This window comes from Phoenix dactylifera, chromosome 2, assembly GCF_009389715.1.
Source record: "Phoenix dactylifera cultivar Barhee BC4 chromosome 2, palm_55x_up_171113_PBpolish2nd_filt_p, whole genome shotgun sequence".
NCBI lineage: Eukaryota > Viridiplantae > Streptophyta > Magnoliopsida > Arecales > Arecaceae > Phoenix > Phoenix dactylifera.
Genome location: NC_052393.1, coordinates 4,368,825 through 4,396,233, shown reverse-complemented (window position 1 = coordinate 4,396,233; position 27,409 = coordinate 4,368,825). Strand labels below are relative to the sequence as shown.

The following is a 27,409-nucleotide window of genomic DNA, read 5'->3' as shown; positions in this document are numbered from 1 at the left end:
GATAATAAGTTGCATATTATACACTAAGACTCATGCAATTAAAAAAAATATCAATAGATTTATAAAGTCAATGAACTAATCATATATAGGCGTACGGCTGCCAAATTTTTTTCTTTATAATATAGACTTTTAAAGAGGACAAGAAAATAGTGGCCACTTATTTTAGATGAAAAGTACCGGACGGCATTGTAACGGCCGCTAAGTACCGTTGCTTCAGAAGTAAATAGGGTTATTTTCGTAAATAAATCTTGGAACCGGGGTCCATCTCACCCTTGTGGACTGCCCCCAGTTTAATTCCTTCGTCTTGTCTGCCTGCGAGCTCTGAAACCGGGGGGAGCAAAGCGAAGGAGAGCAAGCGGCATCCGTCCAAACCCCAAACCCTAAGCAACGGAAAGAGATCGGAAAACACGCAGGAGTTTGCCCTCACGCAATGCAATGCCTGCGGCACCCCGAAACCAAAGCCCTCACCAGAGTGGAAATCTAAAGAGAGAAAGAGAAGGAGAGAGATAGAGAGGGCGGCAATTTCCAAATTTAGGTAGCAAAAGGGATTCTTGGCGGCTTTAGACGTAGGAGGAGCTTCGAGTTCTTGGAGGAGAGAGAGGAGCCTCTGCTGCTTCTTCGTCGAATTTTTGGCAGGAAGTCGGAGATTTTCTTCGACTTCTGGACGAATGGAGGTGAGCAGCGGTTGATCTCGCTGCATCCTGATGATTTCTCCAAGAAACGGTTAGATTTCTCTGCCGCACGATGGATCTTTAGTTTCTTGATTTTCTTCGTTGCAATGTCGTAGAAGCAGCGGGTTGTTGGTGGTTAAGTCGTAATTCTTCGTAATCTTTGCGTGTATTTTTATTTTAAATATTTGGTAAAGATTACGAATGTTTTGATCTCTAGAACTGGAGGGATTGTTGCTAAATATTTATTTACTTATTTATTTTGGCAAGATTTTGGTGGTCAGATCTCGAATCTTTGAAGAAGATCGTTTTCTTTGATTTGAAGGGAACAAGTTTATGTTGAGGCTAAAGTTGTTGGGATACTAAAAGGTCGGGTCCGAATTGGGGTTAAAAAGTGGAAAAAAACCCACCAGTTTGACTCCTTTTTCTAAAGCTTGCTCTGGAATTCTGTCGGTTTAGTTGCTCTCTGAAAAATAGCAGGAAAAAGGGCGAAAACAAGAGAGCAATAGAAGAGTTTGCATGCTCTTATTATTCTTTGAGGGGGATAAATAGAAAAATCGACCCTTTTTTATGTCACACAAATTTGGTTCTTTTTGGAAAGCTATGGACGGGTGGCTTGGAGTAGAAGCGGTGTGTGCCGCAGCTTTGGCTGTTAGGAAGCTTGAATTTTGTTAAATTTTGGTCTGAGGTCTCTCTTTCTTGGGGTCGGTGGGAAATGGCGTCTTCTTGGGACCAGCTGGGTGAGATTTCGAATGTCGCCCAACTGACGGGACTCGACGCCGTTCGTCTGATCGGGATGATTGTGAAGGCGGCGTCCACCGCACGCATGCACAAGAAGAACTGCAGGCACTTTGCGCAGCACCTGAAGCTGATCGGCAACCTCTTGGAGCAGCTCAAGATTTCGGAGCTCAAGAAGTATCCGGAGACTCGGGAGCCTCTGGAGCAGCTGGAGGATGCCCTAAGGCGGTCCTATATTCTTGTCAACAGCTGCCAGGACCGCAGCTATCTGTATCTTTTGGCTATGGGGTGGAACATTGTGTACCAGTTCAAGAAGGCTCAGGTTGAGATCGATCGGTACTTGAGGATCGTTCCACTCATCACTCTTGTGGACAATACTAGAGTCAGGGTATGGATCATCTGATCTTTATATTTGTCCTAATTTTGTTTATTTCCGGTAATTTTTTATATTATATCCTATTATTGTTGTTATTTTTGTATAGGAATGTTAATGTATATTTGTTTGTTACGGTCTATTCCTGCAGCTGACGTAAGCAGATGCTGAGAAGTTGATGCAAATTTGTTATCGACCCAGTTTGGTCTTGGTCCATGTTGATAGATTCTGTTCAGCTGTAAAACTTGGTAGTTGGTACTGTTGCTGTTAAAAAAAAACATCACTTCGGCATTGACTCTGTTCAATTTTTCTTTGGTTTGATGCTTGAATCAAATATGTAGGTTTCTAGGACGGTGGTATAAAGCAAGCTGCTCTTTCTGTTGTTTGGGTAAATATGAGTGAGGTAGCCCAGTGAACAAACTTTTTGTTCAGATATCACTATCATGGGTCCAGAAGTATTTGAATATTTTTATGGTTATAACCACCTAATACCTTAACAAATCTTAAACTTGGATGACAAAACTTTGCTTTATACTTTACAAACTCAAACCCAAGAAGCAAAATGAACTGTTGTGAAGTATAGCGTGCAGCCTTTGCCAAGCATCAAAACTTGGATTTGGAGTTTTGGACTTTTTGTGATGATGTCATTTAACCAAGATGATGACTTAGGTAATCCAAAAAGTAGGAGATGGATTCCATCTCAACAACGCTAATTTCAAGCTTCTGGGATCACTTTGCTTATGACCGCAGATATATACCTTTAACTCCTTAGTAGGTAACTAGCATACCTGTCCTGGTAAATTATCATATTGCTATGAACATGACAACTAGACTGTTCCTACTTTAGCATGTTTTGTTGGTACACATATTTGCCAATAAATAATTGACCTTTAATTGAGAACCTAGCATCATTGCTAGTAAATAAATATCCTATTTTCTAGCTTTAAAACACAAGCGGCAAGTTTCTCTGAATTTTAAAATTTCTTCAAACACAATTTTTCCTTTGCTTTATGATAGCCTATTCTAGTAAATTCATAATTCCTTTTTTTTTTTTAACATTTGCATTCTAAACATCCAGTGATATTTGGTGAACCCTTACTATTCATCAAGATGTTTATTTTAATAGTTAATTTATTTTTCTCATCCTTTTTTCTCTAACTCCTACAATTCTCCAAATGTTTCCTAACTTTTTGATAAATTATTGCCTCAGTAATTGCCAATATTTTTTATTATAATGGTAAGTCAACTGCTGCAGTGAAGTTTGGCATGGATGGCTTGCTATGCTTGTTTGTTTGGAGGACATGATAAGAAAAAGCACTTGCAGATAACACTATCTAATGAACAGGAGTAAGCATGGCATGTTTAGTTATTTTACAATTAAATTGCAGTCCTGCAGTCCTATCATGGGTGTTCAAGCTCTCCACATAACAAAGTCATCAATAAAAATCTACAAAAGGCCTATATCTATGTTCTTCTCTCTCTCTCTCTCTCTCTAATTTTTTTTGCAGTAATTATGATGCGGAACTTTTAGTCTTTCCTGAGAAATGAATTGGAAGTAATTTAATATTTATTGCTTGATCAGAAAAATTAAAGACGTATCTGGTTATGTCATCATTACGGTATCTTTTTTTTTGGTTCTTGTATGGCACTTTTTTCCTAGCTTCATTTGTTTTAAATGAATCAAATTTTCAGGAAAGACTGGAGCATATTGAAAGGGATCAACGTGAATATACTTTTGATGAAGAGGACAGAAGGGTGCAAGATGCCTTATTAAATCCCGATCCTTGCAAAAATCAGACAGTGGTGCTAAAAAAGACTCTTTCCTGTTCTTATCCAAACTTGCCTTTTGATGAAGCCCTGCAAAAAGAAAACGAGAAGCTCCAAATGGAACTCCAAAGATCACAGAGTGACATGGATATTAGTCAATGTGAAATAATTCTGCGGTTGCTCGGAGTAACAGAAAATGTAGCATGTTCTCTGCCAGAGAAGAGTGAGAAGCCTAAGGATCCTATGAAAGTGGAGTCAAATTATTCGGATACCAATATTGACACACGGCACTCCTTTGATGGAGACTACTGTAGTCAACAAAAGGATACTTACATGGCATCAAGGTTGGATTCCATTTTTCTACATGTTTAATAATGGTGCAATCAATCAATGTTTCTATTATGTTAGTAGATATAACAACATTAAAGTTCATGCTTTCCTCTTAAATTTAGTTGACTTAAGTTTCTTCTTAATCAGTATTTTGCACACGTCATCTCCCATCATATTTTATTTAAAGAAAATGTACCTAATGTGGAAAACGGTCAATTATGGGAGATGCAATTGCAATCTTCAATTTTTTGAGGTTTGGAATTGCATTAAGGGATGCTGGGGCATTTGGAATATCGAGTTTGATCTGAAATGTTGGATTTATGTAATTAAGCTCTTATTTCAAAAATGGAGTTGCTCATGATGACATAAAGTTGTCATCAGTCTTGTTCTTGGTCTAAAAAACGATTGCTTGATCCACCAGATTTAATGTTCCATAAAGTAGGTAACTACTCTATATTTTATAGGCTAAATTCGTCTTCATTCTGCTTTGTGAACTGGTCTTCTCCTGTGCTTTTACATGTGGGAATTGTACCCTCATAGCATGAGCCAACCCTGTCACGCATCTCTGCTTTAAAGCCAAGAGAGCATTGTTTTGTGCTAGACCCTACCCTGTTACTGGTGTTTAGCATGTCTTTTGGGCAGGAAGATTCTAAAATCTTCTACAGGAAGCAAAACCTGGGTCCTGAAATCCACTATGGTTCGTTTCAATTCATATAGTCATGTTGAGAATTCAGACCTAGGTACTTACACCAGATTGTTGCAGGAAAAGACACATTGATCTGATAGCCAAATTAATGCACGAAAAATTTTGCATTGTCTTGCTGATCTGAGGGTTATGCGGTTGAGAAAACAATGAAGGTTTTGGTGATCAATGAGATAATTAGGTCTTCCTACTTCAGAGGAAGGATTAGGTTTGCACTTTGAGAATTAAGATTTTAGATTGGTTTTAGATTGAACTCAAGGAAATTAAGATAAGATGGAGAGTCTAATGTTCAAAATAAGTATATCTACTATCACAGTACAGAATTGTGTAACTTGATGGATCGTCACCATTCATAGAGCTATGTTGTAGCTTCACATGGGCTTCAGGGAGTTATCACCTTCACAATATGGAATCATGCAAAAAGAGAATATTATTACAAATCTTAATTATATAATACGAGGATGGATGCTATAGGTCTCCACTGCACTGCCTACAGGAACCTTATTCAAACAATGTTTGCTTATTGATGAGAGGAAAAAGAAAGCTTAGTCACTTAAGGTGACCTTCCTATTAATTTATGTGATAAAATTCTTATATAACTTGGGCAATAGGTTACGGGATGTGGATTCCCATGGAATACATAATTAGAATTGTAACCAGTATTACTTAATTCAAACCTCTTTAGGCTTGTTGATATACCTCATATACTTCTCAACTGACACAGAAGTTCACGTGCTTGATTCATACTGTATGCTAGCAGCAGCTGCACTTTAATCCCCTGAAGAATGTTGATCCTGAGATGCAGTCTCATTAACTTGAAGTTCCATAATTTCCACAATATGGTAGTCCTTGTACATGTCTTCGCACACCTGCTTCATTCTGGCGTGAAAAGTTGAATGGTCATCCTATTGCACAGTATGGCTGAGGAATTTTACAGGATCTTATAGGCGACTATATCTTGACACCTTTTGTCTCTTTGCTTGACACATGCTATCGTCTATTCAATATATATGATAATGATCATGTCATATGCTATCCTGGCATGAGGAGTTGTTTCCGAACCTTACATGCACATTCATGTTGTTTGAAAATCATTTTTTCACTTGCACATACTCTTCGGCTGTTGTCTGAACCTCTTTTTATTCCTTTTATGACAGTGCAACTATCCTCATCAGCCTCTTTAATAATCTTTGTGGAGGTTTTTCTTAAAGTTATTGTTGTTCTTGCTATAAGTTGATTGGTCTTATTGTCTTCTCTTTTGAAGGGTTTGTTAGAAAGTCGTTTAAATTTTTGAGTGGAATGTTGAACTTGTACTCCACTTGGAAGGCTGAGACTGTCTGGTTGCAGATTGTGCTAAGATATTTAATTTTTTTGAGCTGTTCTCTACCTAATCTCTGATGTGAGGGACTCCACATATATGGCTGCTGGTTCGTCCTCCATATTTGCAGAAAGCAAACCGGGCCATAAAGTTTATCATTGAGACATTGATTGAATGCCATATATTCTACATTATAGCTTGTTCCACCCCTTGCATTTTTTTGCTGGGATGTTTTATAAATTTCAAATGTTCCATACATAATTTTTTTTCTCATATTGTATAATACTTTTACTGTCATTATGTAATTATATAATTTATGCTAAAGTTTCAGCTGATCCTGACTGAAAGTTAGGAGCGAAATTTATAGGGTTTTTTAGTAATGCTCATCCTTGCCCTAGAGTATATACTTTGCATGATATTACTGAATCACCTTTTCTTATGCAAGGCAGCATTACATAAGCTTATCATTTTTATGAATGTCTGATGATATTATTTTCCTGTTGAACTTTATATGCTGGGCAACATGCTTTTGAAGTTTTGCATAGTATATTTAGATTTCGAAAAATTCTTACACCATATTACAATTCCTTGCAGAAGTGTTTCTCCAGTTTCATCCGGTCATGATTTGATCTCAAACGGAGGTTCACACAGACATGAAGATTGGCATTCAGATTTGCTCGGTTGCTGTTCAGAGCCTTATCTATGTATGCCAATTTTATAACTGCATTTCATCATAAATTTGGACTCGAAATACATTTATTTTCTTAAATTGCTAGGTATGCTTAGTAGGGATCTTAGTCTCTGTTTATGAACTACATTTTTTCACCAGTTGTATCACCCTTGTGGTTTCATTGTTTCTGTGTTAGTCCATTGAGTGTTAATATTTTTCTTTGGTTTTAAAAATTGAGAAATGTGCGAATATACTTAAATAGTATGTTATCATGGAGTGCAATGAACATGAGACCCATGATTATGATATAATGAATATTCAATTGGAAAAGCAGTTAAACAGTTTGTTTCTGCTGGAATTTTAGCAATACATTTATAAAAAAAATCTAGGTTTAAGATCTCATTGTATACAGATGAAGATGTTGATAAAAAAAAAAATTCTGCATCACTGCAAGAGAAATTAGTCTGTCTTTTGGTTTGCCTGTAATATGAGCTCCATGTTCCAAAGGATTTGCACTTGATTTGGAGTTCTATCATTCTGTACATGGACTTAATGACCGATGCTTTTTGGATTTGATATGTCAGACTATTTTATTACATCTGTGATAACTCCTCCATTCATTATTTTCTTGTAGACTGCAGTGGTACATGATGATGATGATGATGTAATGAGCTCTTAATCTGTATGCTGCCATTTGGTGTCTTTAAACCAGCAATTGTTTAAGAAAATCAATCTATAGAAACATCAGCAATGACCTTATGAAATACAATAGAATCTTGAGCACAAATATTAGAGTAAATGAAATGAGTTAGAATGATGGATCGAAAAGAGGGAGATGTATGTTTGGAAACATGTTACTCACTGGTAAAAAGCCTTACAAGTAACAAGTGAATGTGCATGCATGGGCGGGTGGGCGGGCAGGCGGGCATGGAATTTTCTGCATATAACAGACCAGTGGTAGTGAGAGCATCCCAGCAAGCTAGTGATTGGGAGTAAGATGACTATCAATTCAGTGTGCTTGATTTATTCAAGTAACAGTAAACTTGTTTGTGACAATTTACTGTAGTTGGTATGTCAATGACAACTCCCATGTCAGCAATCAAACACCATAGCTAGAGAACCACTGCAAGCATGGCCTGTTTGCTGCAGTGCATTAGTGGGTGATGCTGTCCTGTTTGTTAGCCTTTCAGAAGATGAGGGACCAATGAAAGCATGGCAACTCAAAGGTCATCCAAATTTATTTATTTTTGAAAAGAATATGGTTTTGACTTTTACTGCATCTAAATAGGCAACACAAAGGCAAGTAAAAGATAATAAATTTGTAAAATATGACATACTATAAGAAATTTCAAAGCATGGAAGTAAGATAGGTTTAAGACAACATTACAGTTTCTTATGTTGTCTGTAAGCCATGCATCAAAGTTTAAAATGCTTTTGTGGTGAAGTAGTAGGGATTTGTAAAATGCATAATGCTAGTCTATTATGCTTATGAGATTTGATTTTCTAGTCTGCTTATCTGAAACATATGTTGAATCACTTTCCTTTACCTTCACAAGCACATGCATGTGTGCATGCCTTTTATATTTCCATTTACATATCTTATTCTTTTTAAAAGTTCGCATTCTACTTAGGGATTAGGACCATTGGCACAGGTAAAACACTTTCTTTTTTTCTAAAAAAGGTATAATTTTGACTTGCTGATATTCCAAGTCCATATTAAACAGGATGAGGCTTGGATATTATGGTCTTGCTACAACCTTCACTTGGTATAATGCTGTGCCCTTCAGGAGGGTTACCGTGAATACATCTTTACATTATGATCACAATATGCATGACTGAATTTTTTATATATAATTTTGGCCAAGGGCCAAATAATTCATTAACTTCTAAATAATACAACAATAGCTTTTTTGGGTGTGTGGGCCGGTAGCTTAGATGGTTGACAAGAATTTTGCAACCTTAATTTTTTAATAAATCCAGATTTCCATTCAAAAAGTTTATTACTTGCTTTCAGATTCTACGTTATACTCTTCAGGAAGTAATGTTATTACATGAGATTTTTTGTTCTCTTCTTTTGATTGGCAATTTGAGGTAATTATTTATTATGTCAAGATACTTATTTTTTCTTTGATGGACTTCAAATTGCTCAATAATGTTTACTCGACCTTTCCCCCTATTCAGCTTATGAAAGTTCACATAGTATAAATGTCTTGCAGGTATGAAGACTTTATTCTACCCTTGCGGAACATTTTCAAAAATAGCTACAGTAACCAAAAACAGACATGTTTGTACGTAAATTATTTTACCTGTCATTTTTAATATTTTCCAGGTTAAATATTTATGTTTCTTTTGGAAGCCACCATTCAAAGTTACCAATTACATGTGTCTTGCCAAAGATGGAAAGAAATGAATTATGTGTATATATGTTGTGTGTCTGCATACAATTGTGGAAGGGTGTCATGTTATTGTGATAACCTTAGATTCTATTTCTTCGTAAGGCTTCATTGCAATCTTTTTATCTCAATAACTCTAACAAAGTAAAACTATTTGCCTAAAATGCTCACGTAATTCAAAATTTATTCAAGTAAAATAAAATATATCAATGCCCCAGACTAGGGTAAGGAAAGTTGTAGCCAACAATTGCAAGCAAGAAATCCATGTATGGCTGGTCTGACATTTATCATTTTAGATGATGCAATAAGGAAATTATGTGATATACCATGTGGAGATGACTAGAATATGATTGTCCATATACATGAATGTCTGGGGTTCCTTGGGCATCAAACAAGGTAGGAAACATGATGCTCTGGAGATGAGTTCAGCCATTTTAAAATAAATACTAGGACAAGTTAGCTTAATTTTGATTTCATATGTTGGAGCAAACTTATAAAGTTTGCAAAAGTAGAATACACTTTTAATTATATTTTTTGAATTTGATGGTTACTTTTTTTTCCCCTTATGAATGTTACGTAATATAATTTTTTCTTTCAATCCTTATCATAGATGAAACATGTTATAGTCTGATTTAGCAGCTACTGATGATTGTAACAGAAGGGAAAAATATTTAGATGAATCTTTTTTGCGGTCATTGGTTACGGTGTATTGTGCTAGTCAATATGCCTGATAATCATCAAAACTGGATGTATCATGCAAGAACTAGAGAGGAGTGAAGGAAAGAGTCCAGGAAGAAAAAAGGGTTGGCAATAATCAAAGTGATAGGCTCAACGTCAATGCTATTGTTATTTGACATTGTTATGGGGGTCAAAAGGAGAAGTTTAGCCCTACGGATAATTATCCTTTTCCACATAATTATCTCTTTCTCGAAGAAAAAAGTAGGGGAAAGCCTCAACAACCCCTTCCTTAATTATCACAAAATAACTATTTAATTTTGTGGTCATTTCAAGGATCTGATCATCCATGTTCACTCTAAGTTTACATGAAAAATCCTATTTTAAGATACTTAGTGAAAATCTGTTTTCTTCTAATTAGTACTGTTTGTAAAGTAGTCTATGCAGTTGTGTAGGATTAAGTGGAAGGAGTTGCATACTGAGTGGACAGGCATCCCCAGGTGCCCGCGTAAGCAGGTTAGGAGGATGCTTGTCGTGCAAGGCAGGTTGAACAGGGTGGGTCAGGTTGAGGGCACGTAATATGATAATAAAGATGACCATTGTCACAATAATTATGAACTCAAATCACATTTATTTCTATCAAAGATCTTGCATCATGGGTGACTCTAAAGCACAAGGAATGCACACACTCAATAATCTGTTTTAAGTTAGGATGCCTCACCAAGAATTACCTAGAAAGGCCAAAGCTGCCATATGTTATCAAATCAGCAAATCTGCAATATCTGCATACTAAAGTAAAATATTATTGCATTATATTAGATTTATCAGCCTTTTGTGTGTTGTATGCTGGGACTCTGATTCTTGTTATAAAATCTTTGTATTAAGGAAAGCTTGCTTTATGATAAATATTTTGTAAGTTACTATTTTGTGATGATGTTAACCAGAGTTGGTAAAAAAACAATTTTAAGCACATTGCTATATATATATTGACGATTTAACTGCTGAATGACACATCTAATGAAGGGCTGAAACAAAAATAATACAGAAAGCTAAACTTGGAACGTTTTCTTCCTTGCTTCTAGCCACTGTAGGTTGAAAAGATTAATGGTGCTCTAAAAATACATTTGCGTCTAGGCTAGACCAATAACCATGCATGTATTTGTGGGCTGCAAATTTTTACGTATGTTTTCCCCTCAAGAGTAAGAAATTAGTATACTTTAGAGAGGTTAACCGATCAAGAAATACTTAAGGGTTGATATGGCACAGTATCTTCTGGTTGTTTAGCTGAACACGCATAAAAAATCTGCCAAATGACTCATTCTTAACATGATTTCTGTTGATTCTACTTAATCTATAGTGATTAATATCTACAATGACATTTGTGCATATTTGTGTAGCGACCTTAGAAGCAAAGTTTTATTATTATATAAATATATCAGTGATGGGATTTTCTGTCATCAGCTTCTGCAGAAGCCTGCAATGACCTGTTGGCATATTCATTAATATTGTCATGTTGTTGTTACACCTGCTGTGTCAGGAGGAAACTCCGCAAGATGCTGAATATCACGGTAATATACAAACACTTCATTGATGATTGACTTTTTCTTGTAGATGGTGAATTTTATACTAAGTTTGAATTTCCTGCATACTGTTCGCTGCACTATATTCTTTTCTTTTTCCTGCACTATATTGCATGTGATGAAATAACTTCAGCTGTGGAATTTTGTTATTTGTTTCAATCATGCTGATGGTATGTTCATCCACTATTCACTAATTACATGCATATGGAATCAAATGATGTCTCATCTTTCGAAATGATCAAAGTGATTTGTTATCTTCCAGAGGTAATATTATCTTTATCTTCAGTTGGCTTTTAAATCCCATAAACCTTTCACTTGTTCTGATATGTTGGAATCCTACTAGAGATTGGGTCAAATCTTTATTGGTTGTACCATATCACATAATTTCTGGTTTTTGAACATTCTGACGTGGCACATAAGCTGTATCTAGGGGCATCAATAAGCTAGTCTCTGATATTTTCAATCTATATCCTAGCATATTTGCTGGTAGGCTAATTATTGTGTGTACTGAAATTATTGATACATTTTAGACTGACCTTGGATGCTAGGGATGATAAGTTCCATGTACGATGTCTTTTTAGTTGATTCTATGATTTGCATACCTGAGATCAAAATCGAGATTTCACAAGAGTAATATTAAAGTAGTTCATAGTGCCCCAATTCTTTTATTTTACCATCAAAATGCAATCAATATCTCCAAAACGAATAGTGGACTCACGCATATCATTGCACATATTTTCACTGCTTCCAGACTTTTCCCTACCATTGCACGCAAATTCTCAGCAAAGTTAGATTTTAATCACGATACTTTAAGACTACTAATAAAGAAAATGGTTTCCGTTGCCTGGCAGGGGGGTTTATGTGATGATTTCCTGTCACACCTGATGTGTTGCTGCTGTGCGCTTGTTCAAGAATGGCGTGAAGTGGAGATTCGTGGAGTTCAATGTATGTTTTCTCCTTCTGAACTTGCTTTGGTCTAGACATTGGGTAGCATGATGTGCCGGGTGTTAAGTTCTAGGGTCGTAGTGTTACATGCCCAACTTCAATCATCAAAGCGACTAAATTACGGAGTTCATATTGCAATGTTCTTGCAGGTACAGGGAAGAAAAAAACAAGCCCACCACCTTCTCAATACATGCAATCTTAGCTGGCAGCTGGGAGTAGAAGTTCTGTTTGTGTTGTATAGTCAATACCCTGTTGATTGCCAAATTTATCGTGAGCGGTGCCAGTAATATGAAGCTGTGTCTTGCTGTCCCTTGTACTTGCTATTTCTTGGTATACTTCTGCTACAGTGCTGTGTATCATGGACCTGCTTTTGTGCTATAGCATTGTTTATTTGACCTATTCAAAAAGAAGCTCCAGTTTCCAGGATACATATTGCCCTCCCATCATCAGTCCATTCATGCAAAAACATAGGTGAAAGCTATTTCAGCCAACTTGTGCACAATTTTCTGAAATGGCAGCAGTATGCCAGCACCATTCTGTTGCGTAGGTGGAATCGATTTGCCATGTAATTAGGCCATGGAATCGATTTGTCACCAAGCTCATCTTTTCATGCCATGGAGGCTTCCCTTCAGAACTTGGAATGCTTCTGGTGCTGCTGTACTTCAGGTTGAATGTTTCTGTAGCAATTTGAGAAAAAACCTGATGGAAAAACCAATGCACAGAAGCAAGAGACGAGGTGGTTGATATACATTCACATTGCCTGTAGAAACAGTTCAGTTGCCAACTGCCTCTGGATGGAAATGATGTCTTCTCGACATAAAAAAAGAGTAAGATGTATGACACCTTAAGATCGTGTGAGAAATGGAAAGATATTTTGGTTTCTTCGACATTGCAGCAGCGAACGGGGAAAGAAAACAAAAGACCTGAAGGAAATCTCAGATCTAGTTTCTGCTTGATTTTCCCCCTTATTTTCTCAGAATTCTTGATGTTCACGTGCCTAGCATTCATACCTGATACCTCTGCAGATAAATAATCTACCGACAGATTTTTCAAACAATAGCCTCTAGGATCAGCTTGATGTCAAACCACGGTGCAAGATCATCAGAGGAATGGTTCAGAAAACAGTAGCTCAAACCGTCATCACAGATGCTCTCTGATCATGATCATACGTACGTACGTACATACATACATGCATACGGTCGTAATTCGATTCAGCCATTGCTTAGAACTGGAGGGGTAGTCTGGGTATACCTCCCCCCTTATCCTGCCTTGCCCTGGGGAACGAGAGGTCCAAACCTCGGTCGAAGCCGCCTTTATCCATCAAGCCAGCTGCTGGCCTCCCCTTTTATCCCCCTCTCTTATCAGCCTACCTCTGACCAGAATTCGATGCACACCGTACGAAGAAGGATAATACCCACAATAAATTCCTCGTCTATCTTTCTATATAAAAGTATTGAACGAAGGCTCTTTCCCCAGGGCTCCTCCTCTCCACCTATCCTTCAGAAGGAACAAATCTCGAGTGCTGATAAGATGGCGAAGCCTATATCGATCGAAGTATGGAATCCCAGCGGGAAGTACCGAGTCGTCAGTACCAAACCGATGCCCGGAACCCGTTGGATTCGTCTCTTGAGCGACCAAGATTGCCGCGTCGAGGTAAAAATCTCTTCGGCTCCTCTGGCCAATTCCGTTTCTCCAATTTCCCGTCATGTTCATGAGGAGCAACACCTGATTCTCTTTAATATCTGTGCTCAGATATGCACCGACAAGAAGACCATATTGTCCGTGGAGGACATTCTTGCTCTTATCGGCGACAAATGCGATGGAGTAATTGGACAGGCAAGCGGAATTTCTTACACACACACACACACAAACACTTTGTGTGCATAGAAGCGTAGATACTAATCAGTCTCTGGGATTTTGCTCTGGTTTGTTCTATGGCTTGTGTTCCACAGTTAACAGAAGATTGGGGTGAGGTGCTGTTCTCTGCACTGAGGAGAGCTGGTGGGACTGCCTTCAGTAACATGGCAGTCGGGTACAATAATGTCGATGTCGATGCTGCTACCAAGTGTGGAGTCGCCGTTGGAAACACCCCAGTGAGTTCAAATGTGATTTAGTTATTATATTGATCACGCGGCTATATCAGCTTATGTAGATCACAAAGAAAATAAGATGCCTACGTAGATTTGATACACACACACACACATATATATTTACTTCTATAATGTGCTCTCTAATATTTGCTAGCTATGTTGAAGAAGTGGAAAAATATTAAAGAAAACTTGATGTATTTTAATATTTGTAGAAGTTTTGTGTGCCGCTTTCCTTCTCCTTCAAGTGTAATGTTTTTTTTCTTTCTGGACAATGTTATTGGGTCATACTGTTTGATCTTGTTCAGCTAAACCCCTTTCTTGCAAGTGCTAATTTTAGATTACTCATAGTCTTGGAAGCTTTCTGTTTGTCTTTTCGTTGCATGAATTTTGCGTTATTTGCGTTGGCTTCACTTTATTTATTTGTTTATTTATTTATTTTTGTGTGGCCAGGGAGTTCTTACGGAAACAACTGCAGAGTTAGCTGCTTCGCTTTCACTGGCCGCAGCCAGAAGAATAGTTGAAGCAGATGAGTTTATGAGGGCAGGTTTATATGATGGATGGCTTCCCCATTTGTATGATCTGAAACACACTCCTATATTTTATGAGGCTCACATGGTTTCTTCGATACAGAATAGACTAACTTCTTCGAGTGGAATGGCTTATCCTGAATTCATGCTTCCAATAGGTTTGTGGGGAATTTGCTGAAGGGACAGACAGTTGGAGTTATTGGAGCTGGCCGTATTGGATCAGCTTATGCCAGGATGATGGTAATGTTTCTTGTCCTGTGACTCCTCTGTAACATCTGAATGAGCCATGCATTGATGCTGCTCTCAAGATATCCAATCAATGTTCTGATTTCTGATTTTTTTTTTCCAGAAATTTTCAATTCTTAGATTCTATGTAACTTGGATTGAGTCAAATAAAAAAAATTAAACAAAAATCTGTAGAATCATTGTATTATGATTAAGAAAAAGTTGATTCTTGTAAGTTCATTTGGGAAAAATTCATACTCAAATTGCGCAATACTTTAGCATACCATATTGAATTTCTAGCAGCATTGTAATATTTGTATCCATTTGGAGATACTGAAAAATAGCGTAATGTGTGTGGACATGCGCACACTGATATGAGATCACTAAAAAGACTAAACTCAGTAGCTGTAAACAGCTCTGTGTTGCTTAATTTAGTGCGAAAGAAATCTCTTGCAAGTGTATCGAGGGAATACATAATTGAACAATAACTTTTTCATAATAAGAAGGTCTAACTCTAGCGAATATACCTACTGACTAACTTGATTAGAAAGATGAAAAAGAAAGATGGTCAGAATTTGTTGCATGAAATCATATTGGAAGACAATATTAAACAATAGTTATATTATAAAAACTGGTATAATAGAAGGTGTTATGAACAAGACTAGTAGAACTGTCATGGTTGCTGGTTTTACCGCACTTGCATTGACTATATCTTTGTTCACTTTACAACAGATTGAGGGTTTCAAGATGAATCTTATATACTATGATCTGTATCAGGCAACTAGACTAGAGAAGTTTGTCACAGGCATGTTGCTGTCATCTCATCTCACTTTCTCTTTAACATTCCAAGAGATTCAGCTGAAACTCAAAAATTCCTTGGTTATTAACTTCTTCCGCTGCAGCATATGGACAGTTCCTGAAGGCAAATGGTGAACAGCCTGTTAGTTGGAAAAGAGCTGCTACGATGGAGGATGTACTTAGAGAGGCTGATGTGGTTAGACCTCATCCTTTGGAATATTAACTATATTGCTCAATCATAGAGTACTAGCGATCTCTTATTGCCCTGATTCTTCTTCGCATTTGAGGTGTCTGACTCTACAATTCACCCAATTACATGGGCTACACTGACTGGCACAACGAATCCTCATAGGATAACACAGAGAAATTATTGCAATAATAGTATGCATCTAGATCAGAGCTGGCATGGGCATAGATGAGAATGACTAATTTCAGACCTTTTTGTTCCCTCAATAGACTTGTGCTCTTTGCAGATAAGTCTTCATCCAATTTTGGATAAAACAACGTATCATCTGATAAACAAAGAGAGTCTGTCCATAATGAAGAAGGTGAAACCTCCAGCTCTAGGATTATTCAATCAATATAACTTCTGTCCACTTTGATCATAAATCAAAGTAATCCAAATTTGAAATTACTACAGGATGCAATCCTTGTAAATTGTAGCAGAGGACCAGTGATTGACGAAGCTGCCTTGGTAGAACATCTGAAAGTAAACCCCATGTTCCGGGTGGGGCTTGATGTATTCGAGGTGATCATACAGTTGCTTCCACATTTGATGCTCCAATTTTTAGTAGAAACCTACTTTCTAATTTACTCAGTCATCACCTTTCAACAGGATGAACCTTACATGAAACCTGGGCTTGCTGAACTGAAAAATGCAATTGTTGTGCCACATATTGCATCTGCCTCCAAGGTGAATATCTTATATGATTACATTTAAATTAAAAAATTACAAGCTTTATTTCCTACTTATCCATCCTTTTGTACTGCTAATACAATCAACTTCTTTTATTGATTCAGTGGACACGTGAAGGAATGGCGACTCTTGCTGCTTTGAATGTTTTAGTAAGTTCGAATAGTTAAACAAGTTCAACATTAGTTTTTGCTCTTTTAACAGAGAAGCACTTCTTCATTGTTTGTTGGCAAACAGGGTAAGATTAAAGGATACCCGGTTTCGACTGATCCTAATCAGGTCGAACCTTTCTTGGATGAGAAATCCTCACCTCCAGCTGTTTGTCCAAGCATTGTGAATGCAAAACAACTTGGTATATATTCCATATTGTTAGGACTGGGAAGGATTGTTTTCTGCCTCTTCTGCATTTCTTGCTAACAATAATAATATATTTTGCAGGTCTGCCTTCTTCAAAGTTTTAAAAGGCTGTTTGATGCTATCCATCTCAATGTAAAAGGTGCAGTGCATAGATTTCATGTTGGGTCTTTAAGTTCTTGGAAGTGAGAAGTAGAAATCTATATCTGGTTCTCATGTCACAGACTAAATGTATGTTTTGATCTGTCATCTCGCCTAAGGAAATGATTCCAGAATGTTGAATATGTATAGCTATTCTCATGCCGGGGGGGAGTGCCTTCTAGACTAGCGAGATAGCCCAATTCCCTCCTATCAAGGATAAGCTTATCCATTGGTAGGCTTGGTAGGTGTGGAATGAGCTTTTCCCTCCCACATCATAATCAAAGTATCATATTATCCCTCCATTTTTTTCTATCCATTTTAAGTTCACGAAAAAAATGGAAGATAATTTTGCCTTTGCTATAGAAGGCAAATTGTCAGGAAATCCAGAGCATATTATATGAATGCCTCTCCCTTCCACTTATTCCCCTATTCAAATGCCAAAAAGATGCTTATCCATGGAATAAACCTATCCCATCTATGGGATCTAGATAAATTTTTTAATTCCTCCAAAATTATTCTTACGGCACTTTGTTTTCCATAAAAAAACGTGACATAACTTCGAAATTCTTATCATAAATAAAAAAAATGTTGTTAGATGTGGAGAGAAATGTGTGCGCACATTAGTATTAAGCGGTTTTAGTTCTTTGTTTGATTGGGATCATGCATAGGTTTGGAAAGATGGATGACCCTCATCTACTGCTTGGTTTGAAAAAATCTTAGGAAGGATGGATGGAAAAAGGAGATTGCCTATCCATCGTGGTCTATCCATTCGCATCCTTCTAAATTGGGAGAATGCAAAGAAGGGTGAATGAAGCATGTGAGGGGTGGGTTTCTACGTTGACAAAATTATTCCTCATTAATTTTTTAATAAAACTCTAACACTTCTTTACTCTTTTTTTATCAAGAGGTAGTTTAGTAAAAAATATTATACAAATATCATCCATCCTCTCTTTCATTTCTCCTATATCAAATATAGGAGAATATCATTCCCATCCATCATTTTGTGTATATTTGGTGAAACATGAAAGGATGAATGAAAGACTCATCCATCCTCTCTTTCATTTTTATTTTCTATCCATTCTTTGTCTAATCCATTCTTTGTACCAAACAGAGGATATGTTCCAACATTCAAAACAAGTATATTTGCTTTTGCCACACTAGAGCACATGTAGAAAAGGCAGTTCCTTTTAGCCGTAAAGTATTTCTAGATCTAATAGATGTAATTTGTAAATTTGACGAAAGAAGCTTGGAATGAAGGTTATACTGACAATGTTAGAACAAATCGAGAGAGAGCGGGTTCCATAGTATATCATAAATAACAAATTTAAAAAAGATTTAGGAATTAAAAATTTCTTTTTTGGATGAAGGCATGAGAAATTGGTGGCTCTAAAAATGAAATGATATACCATGTGCTAATGTTGGGGTGGATATGATCCCAAGGTATAATAAAATTAAATCCAATGAGTTTTCTTATATGTGCGATTTCAGTGAAGTATTTGCATAATTATGATATCAAATGCTTGGAGAGAAGAAAAGAAAATAGAAATCGCAAAAGAAGATTGCAAGAAAGAGCTCGGAAAAAGAGAGAATTATCTCATAAGTCGCATGCAATTATTTGTTGTGTTAATACTTCAGAACACCAGGTAATGCAAAATTGCTGATTTTCTTAAATAATTAATTCATATTACATAGTGGTTGTACTCATGTAGAGGTATCATATGTTAAACAATTACAGATTTTTCTAGATTTTTTCAAAAATTACAGATTTTCTAGTAATCTAGTGATCAGAAGAGCTGTATGGAGAGAGTCATCTCCAGAGTTACTGGGGAGAGCTATTTTAGAATGGCATTAAAAGCATGACAAGGTTCATGTATAATTTTCTGAGATTTTTAATCTTCTGATGTTCTGTAAACCTTTAATGGTATAATATATAATATGTTTGAGCTGCATATCCAATCTTTGGTCTTTCATGAGTTCGCAACAATATGGAAAGAAAACTTAAGAGTGCGTAGATTAATAAAGAAATTTCATAAAAAAAAAAAAGATAAAATTCATTTTATTTTCATTTCTATAGAAAAGTCTTAATATTGTTAATATAAAGATAAAAAATAGCCTTAATTTTATCAGGCCAATTTGTCCCTATCTTGCAAACCTTTATTTTTGTCAATCTAAACTATGCAAAACTAAAAATTAAATACATTCAACTTTGGTTAACCATGTAACCAGAGCATATCCACTAGGACTAGAAATAAAAGCATTAGATAAATTTAAAATTTATATCATTTTTGTGTATATAAATAAAAACAATCCAAATATGTAGAAAGTTAAATGCAGCAAATATTTTTTTTTTATTTTTATAAAGATATTAAGATAAAGGGAATTATTTTTTAAAATTTCTTTATATTTTTTTATTTATTAAATATATCTTTATATATGAAGCTTTTTGTTGCTGTTGTTGTCATTAGTGTTGTTGTTCATATATAATTAGAATGTCTTCGAATCTGGCATGTAAATGCTGGAGTCCAAGCTTTCTTGCTTCAGTTTAGCACAACTCTAAAGTCTTTCTTGCTAGCAACTTTTAATGTTCCATTCTATGTGGGGTATTTTTTTTCCATTCACCTATTTTCCTTCGCATGCAGCGAATGTACTTTACCGTAGTTATATATAACATGAAATCCTTAAAATCCAATCATTTGAGGTTAGTTGCAAGGCTTTTGCGTTATGAATGTGGTGTTTCTTTTGGACGTTCAAGAAAAAGGAATGGAACACTAATTCAAATAGAGAAATGGTTAAGCACTGAAAATTATATTTAGGAGTTAATTTCTGCATGGAAACTCAATAATATTTATTTCAATATAAAATATCATGTTTCAATTAGAAAATTAGCAAACAACGCTCTTAGAAACAAGCTCCTAGGTTTTGTAAATCTTCTACCAGCTTTACTTCCCAATATAAATAAATACACCAATCTTTTATATTTGGTATTAATCCCCTCTTGCTCTAGAGGGACTGCTACCATGAAGTCACTTGAGCTAGGTGAACTCTTGCGGAGGCCACTTTTTGAAGAAAAAAGCTATTTAAATCTTAAATAATTAAAAATAAAATATAATAATTATTTGTTTTACAAATATATTTTTAGTATAAATAAATATAAAAAATAAAAAATAGCAAGCTTTGGAGTGCTCTAGGTAAGCCTTTTTTTTTTTTTTCTCAATTCATAGGGCGTCCGAGTGATCGGTCCACGTACTAGGCCACTTAAAATAAGAAAAGCAAAATAAAATAGATTTTTTTTGCTAAAATAAAAGTAAAGGGGGGTGAGGAGAATCTTATTCGCATAGTTTCCATCGCTGGGCCTCTCTCTGCTGAAGAGTGTTCGATACGGATAGAACATTTTTTACTCATATCCTCCCCACTCGTAGCAGAGCTCCATCAGTGTGGCAGCCCTATCCCCATGTGAGTACGTCACACCAGCACCACCTAAGTAACGCAGACCAGATAGCAACTTCATCGACAAACCAGGCGGGAGGCATTTGGTCTCCGCATTTAATCGACGCCCGTGCGTTTCGAATCTGGGCCACTCTGGTGAAATCAAAGCTCCGTTCCTACTATGCTACCACCTTGGTGGTATAAAATAGATTTCAATCCAAATAGTTATCAGAATACATTTCATCCACGTAAAATCCCAACCGTGCGTCAAATCCTCATGTAAATCACCTCTTCCGCGGGCATCGGAAAGCTCGTTAGCATTTGGAGGCTTTCTTTTGGTCGCCGATGGGCCCGGGTAAGACGCTAATGTTTTAAATGGGCCTTGACGTAATTAACTTCATAACGATCCCTCTGACGCGGAAGAGCCCTTCCATGCTAATTAATTTAACCGTTGAATCCTAATCCGACGCGAAGACACCCTGGTCCCCTGCAAATAACGTCCTCTCCTCACCTCCGCGCGGGAGATTACTGAGACGGCGAGTGCGTGGATTTGGGGTTATAGGGTTTCTTCGAGTCGGTCGATCGAGCGGGGGATAATGGCGACGGCGGGGGAGGATGAGAAGAAGATGATAACGCTGAGGAGCTCCGACGGGGAGGAGTTCGAGTTGGAGGAGGCGGCGGCGAAGCAGTCAGTGATGATCGGGAACATGATCGAGGACGGGTGCTCCGAGGGCGGGATCCCCCTCCCAAACGTCACCGGCAAGGTCCTCGCCGTGATCCTCGAGTACTGCAAGAAGCATGCCGACTTCGACGCAGGCAAGCCCTCCGGCCACGACGGCAGGCCCGCCACCAAGGAGGAGGTCGCCGCCTGGGACGCCGACTACATCGACGTTGAGCAGGATGTCCTCTACGACGTCATCGTGGTCAGATTCTTGTGTCCTCTTCCTCTCTCCTCTATTTCTTGCTTGGTTTTCTGAAGTTAGGGGTTTTTTGTTTTTGGGGTAAAGCTAAAGTTAGGGTTTCCATCGCTTCGGGTTGCGTCGGCGTGGAGAATTTGTATTGGTTTATGTACTTTTCTGTATTCTGTATCTTATGATTCTGGATGTATAGGTTTAATGATCCGGGAAGAAAGAATTCAGATTTTTATCGTTAATTCTAGTGGAAAAAGGGTCCTGAATCGGGATGAATTTGATTTAACAAGAGATGTAGAAAAGGATTGATTTGGTGGCTGATTGGTGGAATTCAAAGCAATGTCTGCAAGCTAAGCTTAAAGTAATTCAGAATCCACCACCATGAATATCTAAGAGACTATGATTTCATTAATTTTCAAAAGGCAATCTGCGTATAACCCCAATTGTCCACCTTTATAAATAGAATGAAACAGTAACTGAGATTAGAATGTTAATTGACGTGCTTACTCATACAATTGTAAGATGATGATCGGATCATATGGGAATTATCAATTAACAAAGGAAGGAGGAGACAAGAAAAGAGAAGGAAAAATATGCACCTAGAACATTTTTCCTTAAATTCCGTTCTTAATTATTTTTTTTTTGCATTTATGAGGCAATCTTTGATTGTTCAACTTTGTAGTCCTTAATGGTAAAAGCCTTACTTGTTTTGACCTTAGAATGTGTTTGCAGTTATATCGGAGGTATTGGAAAGGTGTTGAATAGAACTCTTGCCAAGTTTTTCTTACGATTACTAATATCTAAATATGGAGGTTGGACATTATAGCAAGTTTATCCGTGCAGTTGATATAATTACTTGATCATTTGTTTTTTGATGCTAGCAACTCCAGTTTGTTTTTCTTTATAATTGAACGCAACACCGAAAATTTTGCGCAATTTTGTGTTTGGTGGTCATTGTTGATGGGAATTCAATTTTTTCTAGTTCTCTTTTGAAAGTCTGGGAGGCAAACTTGACTCGTCTAACTCATTGCTGCCCAAGTTTTTTTCTTTTTTTTGTTTTCTAGGATATTTAATGATATATTCCTTGATCTATGTCTCACAAAAAGGAGGGAAAACTATACCATGTTTATTTGCAAGATGAGCCCATGTTGTGATGTTTCTTGAACCATTGGCACAAACAAGTATATGAGTAAGGTGGCTATGATTATATAATATGCTGAGTTTGTCATCACATTTTGATATGCTTGGAACATCCTAGTACTAAAGATATCGATACAGTGAGTTACTCAAGCTTTTGCACATAGATCACTTGTTTAAGAGCTACATATTGGTCTCCATGTGTTTTACCTCATGTTCTTACAGTGTCTGGTTTCCCTGTTTGCCCTGCATGATAGAAGTTGCAGTGATGTATGGATTGTATCATGAGTTAACGGTGGATTGGTGGGTTATACATGCCAAATTGTACTTCTTTTGGATAGTTCCTTATTATTTGAGTAGCACCGGTTACTATAATATAATCTTTTTCTGTTTTCCCTTTGCAATGAATATTTGGTTTTCTTTATCTGAACTGGGATTGTGAAAATAAATAAGCATTTGTTTTATGCTTAATTTGTCTGTGGTGTGAATAGAAAAAAAAAGTAAAGAAATCAAGATCATATGTCTCGAGTGTCTGGTTATTCTCCTAATCACCCAATGTACTGCATTTTGACTAAAGTATTTACACTATGCTAGTTGAATTTATGGTTTTATATATGAGCACTGTGTAATAACATAATATTGCTGTGTTGATATTCAGGCCTCCAACTATCTGAACATCAAAAACCTTTTGGACCTGGGCTGCCAAAGGGCTGCTGATGTGATCAAGGGAAAGACCCCTGATGAGATCCGGCAGTGGTTCAAAATCACGAATGATTTCACTCCTGAGGAAGAAGAAGAGATCCGGAGGGAAAACTCATGGTCCTTTGAATGAAGGAAAATAAAGGACTAGGCTTTTTACACTTTCTCTTGCTATGTTAATAGGGCTGATAACTAGTAGCAGGTGGAGTTCTAGAACATAGAAAAGACGCCAGATGTAGAGCAATAAAATTTTGCACCATCTTTTGCTCATTTTCCCCTTTAGTTGTTTTAGCCAGTGAGATTTACATGTACTCCACAACTTTGGATACTGGCAGTAGTTCCAAGTAATTATGTTCCCTGAGATAATGTTGGTTTATTGATTCTGCTGAATTTTTCATTATTCATTCCTCATGACTATTGGTTTTTGGGTGCCATTCAATTTTATTCATTATCATGTTTATTATTTAGAATCAAGACATATGGGGATTAGCTTCTCTAAATGTTGGGGGATCGATCCATGACATGATTGGATCAATGAAAGTCTATTTCTGACAACCCATCATCAGAGATTAGCAAATCACTTGAGAAGAAATACACTTTCGTGCCTCGTAGAAACTGAAAGGCATAAGAGGTGCTCTAATCCTTATAGTACAATGTGGATGCTAACATTAAAAAAAATTCAAGAGATTATGAAATAAAGCAATCAAATAATTAGTAGCAAACATTCAAACTTGTTTTAACTCTATAGTTGGTTCAGTCTCTCATTCAAGCAACAATGACAAAAAGTTAATTTTTTTAACTGTCATAGCAAGTAAGGTCATTGTTGTTGGGATGCACGTGATAATATAATGATAACAATTTTCAAATATATATTTTTTTGAGACATTATTTTTTTGTAATACTAGGTTAAAAAACTAATATTTATTACAGAAACTAATATATTAATTTGTAAGTTAGAAGTCTATTATCATGGTGTTGTTGTAAACGATTATCTTTCCATTAAATGTTACTTCTTGCACTGTAATCTATATTATAACTGTAAGATAATATGCTATATAAAATATAAAAGTTGTTAAAGAATCAATAGGCACTAAGTGCCTAAAGGAGTTTTATTGAGATAAAATGAAGTTACAAAGGAAGCAAGAAATAAAAAGAGAGGAAGGATCAGTTTCATAGGAACCAGGTTTTGTTGGAAGGAGATTCAAAAACAGTTATCTCTTGGATTAATTCTCCTTCTTCTTCTAAATGTGCAGGGCTCCCAATCCTGAATGACCTGTTGCTATTGCTCACTGTTTTTCAAGCTCACCATGTTTTTTGGCAAGGGTTTGCTATGGATGCATGGGCAGGTGTTATTGATATTCTTCCACTAAACCCTGTTCCAATCGAATTATAATTGTTGTTGCAGGCAGATGCTGCAGGTGTATGGTTCGGACACTCTCATGCTCAATCAGATCTCCATAGGTAGTATTTTTCTACTGAGACTACTTTGTTCCTGGTCTTATTTCGGTGGCTCTGTTTGGATTTTGGTTTCATGATGCCTTCCTAGTATGTTGGTTATCTTCTTCTCCAACTACTTTGTAGTGGGCTTCTCATTTATTCTTTCTTCTCCTCGACTCAAGTGATGCTCTGTATGGTGGCGATCTTTGGCCGGCTTGCTCCTGCTCTATGTCGCCCTCTTCATTTGCCTCAGGTTATAATTGAAAGATTGTTCAGCTGGACGGTCCTTCAGTGCCTTCAGTTCTTAGTTTGGGTGCGGCTCTTAAACATTATATGTTTCCGTTGGGGAACCAGTATGGTCATAGTGTTCTCAACTATGTGCTTCGCAGGTGGCGTTCTGTGATCAGGGAGATGGTTTTCTAACTTTCTGCTCCACCCTTCTATACAATTTCTGGATAAACAGGTACCCACGGCATGATTTTGTAATGGCTGCCATTATCAATCAAACACTGGGTGGATCAGTCTCGCTGTCTCGGTACTATTGTTTTCCATCCTAGGTGTTCTTTTTTTTTTTTGGGTCCTCTTGTGTTATCACCTGTAATCTACATACTTTGTACTACTCTTTATAATCAAGCTGCAGCTCCTCTTTCTACAAAAGAAAAATCGTTGGCCAGAAAAAAATTAACAAAACAAAATTATACTTAGATTTTCACTTTGATCTTCCTCAAGGAGGTGATTTACATCTGTATTACACTTCAACTCTGCTATGTATTACATTTTGGACATGATTAACATCTGTATATAAGATATGCGTCAAGGTAATGTGCAGTAAAAAGAAAGTTGAAGTTATAAGATCATGAACATCCATGTAGAGTTTCCCCTTGAGAAAGAAAAAAAAGGAAAACGGGAATGTAATTATGTGGAGTTCAACTGTAATTATTCACTTAAGATTACAACCATCCTTTATGGGTCCCACATCTCATTAATGATAAAAAAATATAGCCTGAACAAGTATTTTTGATGCATCCTCTACATTCGTTTGAGAACAATAATACTGAGCTCCTATGTTTAGGTGCTGAGTTTTATTCTTTTTCTATTTTTTTCCTTTTATAATTGATCTAACTTATTTCAAACATATGGTGTCATGCCCCTAACCCAAATCTGGAGCAGGCCACATGATACATTTCAGATATACATATCCAAAATGGACCCATGCATGGCTGATTTTGAATTAAGAACACATCCGTACTGGTTCTCACATGTGAGGACAATGCCTGTAAAGGTTACAGCGAATAAAACCGAGACCCAACCCACTAGTAAAACTCACGTTCCCCTTTTGTATTGCACCAATCTCGATAACTAAAAAATAACAAATACAAATATGCTAATATTTGTACCTTCCTCTTTGTAATCGCACCGTAGGACAACCATGCTCCCGTTATGGAGTCATCTCTTTACCAGAGCTGCCATCTTTTTGATTGATGAGGAGTTTTCTCGGAAGAGTTTTGTAACAATCCAGGATCTCGTCCAAAATGGCTAGCTGAAAGATATTATTTGGGTTCCTCGATCCTATATAAATATCCAAGATCTACCCAACGAATAACCGATATAGGACTAAATACACGCCCGCACGAGTCCTCACATACTTCCCCGTTTAAGTCCTAACATCTTCGTCAGGCTAAGGGTCCAAATCCATTCAAATCTAATCACAAACACCACGATCGGCTCGTGGTCAATCCCAATGGACCCGTGTTGCAGTATCTCCTAGTCCACATAGGTTATGGGCCGGGTCTGATACCATTTGTAACAACTTACGACCTCACCCAAAATGATTAGCCAGAAGGTATTATTTGGGTTTCTTAATTCTATAAAACTATCCAAGATCTACCCAGCGAATAACCGATGTGGGACTAAACATACGCTCGCATGGGTCCTCACAAGTTTAATGCCTAAGTAGGGAGTTAGTCATCTTTGCAATTGCAAGCTTGCTAATACCTATCTTTGTTTCTCTTGGGTTCTCCCAAAGACTTCTTCTGAACGTAAACTTTGATGGCGGTGCTCTTGGAAATGGATCAAGTTGTGAATATATTAGTTCTAATTAGAGAGGTGATACCTTGGAGGTAGCTGCTATTCCTTTATCTCTAGAGATTGTTAGTACAGCAAAGCTGGCCGGAGTATGACAAGGGCCATTCTCCATGCCACTAGAAGGTGATTCATCTATTGTAGCTTCTTCAATCTAAAATCTGATCAAAGAAAAGCCCTCCTTATCACCCTCGTCCTTCTATCACTCTTTTGATATGTTGAATTTTCAAACTTGCTTCAGAGGTTTCCCTGGAGCTCCTACAAACCCCTGTTTAGTGGATGTTTACGCTTGTGTTTGGCAACTCACTTACCATCATAATCTCTATGCCACGTGTGTAAACATCTTAAATAGGATCATAAAACAACCATGAAGGTAGCGTACCTGGATCCATGGATTTTCTGAATGATCAAGCTTCGTTTCTCCCTCTTGGCCCCTGTTCAAACATCCGGAGATGGGGTTCGATTTTTTGTTCGCGTTATGGGCAGAGGGTGATGCCCGTGAAGTTATC

At 37.0% G+C, this 27,409-nt stretch overlaps 3 protein-coding genes across 4 annotated transcripts; all 3 read left to right on the top strand.

Moving 5' to 3' along the window:
- Window positions 1-307: 307 nt before the first annotated feature.
- On the top strand, window positions 308-12,603 carry LOC103719600 (cell number regulator 13-like). 2 transcript variants are annotated; one of them, XM_008808926.3, is made up of 8 exons: window positions 308-723; window positions 953-1,794; window positions 3,472-3,890; window positions 6,492-6,601; window positions 8,784-8,855; window positions 11,097-11,203; window positions 12,067-12,160; window positions 12,310-12,603. In XM_008808926.3, exons 2-8 carry the CDS (start codon window positions 1,384-1,386, stop codon window positions 12,360-12,362), a joined length of 1,266 nt encoding a protein of 421 aa, XP_008807148.2. In that variant the 5' UTR covers window positions 308-723; window positions 953-1,383; the 3' UTR covers window positions 12,363-12,603. The 2 variants fall into 2 exon arrangements, with proteins under 2 accessions (XP_008807148.2, XP_008807147.2); XM_008808925.3 differs by having other exon boundaries at window positions 939-1,794.
- Window positions 12,604-13,447: 844 nt separating this feature from the next.
- Window positions 13,448-17,510, top strand: LOC103719601 (glycerate dehydrogenase-like). The gene is made up of 13 exons (XM_017845830.3): window positions 13,448-13,813; window positions 13,913-13,996; window positions 14,113-14,253; window positions 14,701-14,822; window positions 14,936-15,017; window positions 15,735-15,807; window positions 15,905-15,996; window positions 16,274-16,348; window positions 16,441-16,548; window positions 16,636-16,713; window positions 16,821-16,865; window positions 16,951-17,065; window positions 17,152-17,510. The coding sequence occupies exons 1-13, from the start codon at window positions 13,547-13,549 to the stop codon at window positions 17,172-17,174; spliced, it is 1,305 nt and encodes a 434-aa protein (XP_017701319.1). The 5' UTR covers window positions 13,448-13,546; the 3' UTR covers window positions 17,175-17,510.
- Window positions 17,511-20,551: 3,041 nt separating this feature from the next.
- Window positions 20,552-23,785, top strand: LOC103719602 (SKP1-like protein 1A). The gene is made up of 2 exons (XM_008808929.4): window positions 20,552-21,557; window positions 23,341-23,785. The coding sequence occupies exons 1-2, from the start codon at window positions 21,231-21,233 to the stop codon at window positions 23,512-23,514; spliced, it is 501 nt and encodes a 166-aa protein (XP_008807151.1). The 5' UTR covers window positions 20,552-21,230; the 3' UTR covers window positions 23,515-23,785.
- Window positions 23,786-27,409: the final 3,624 nt, after the last annotated feature.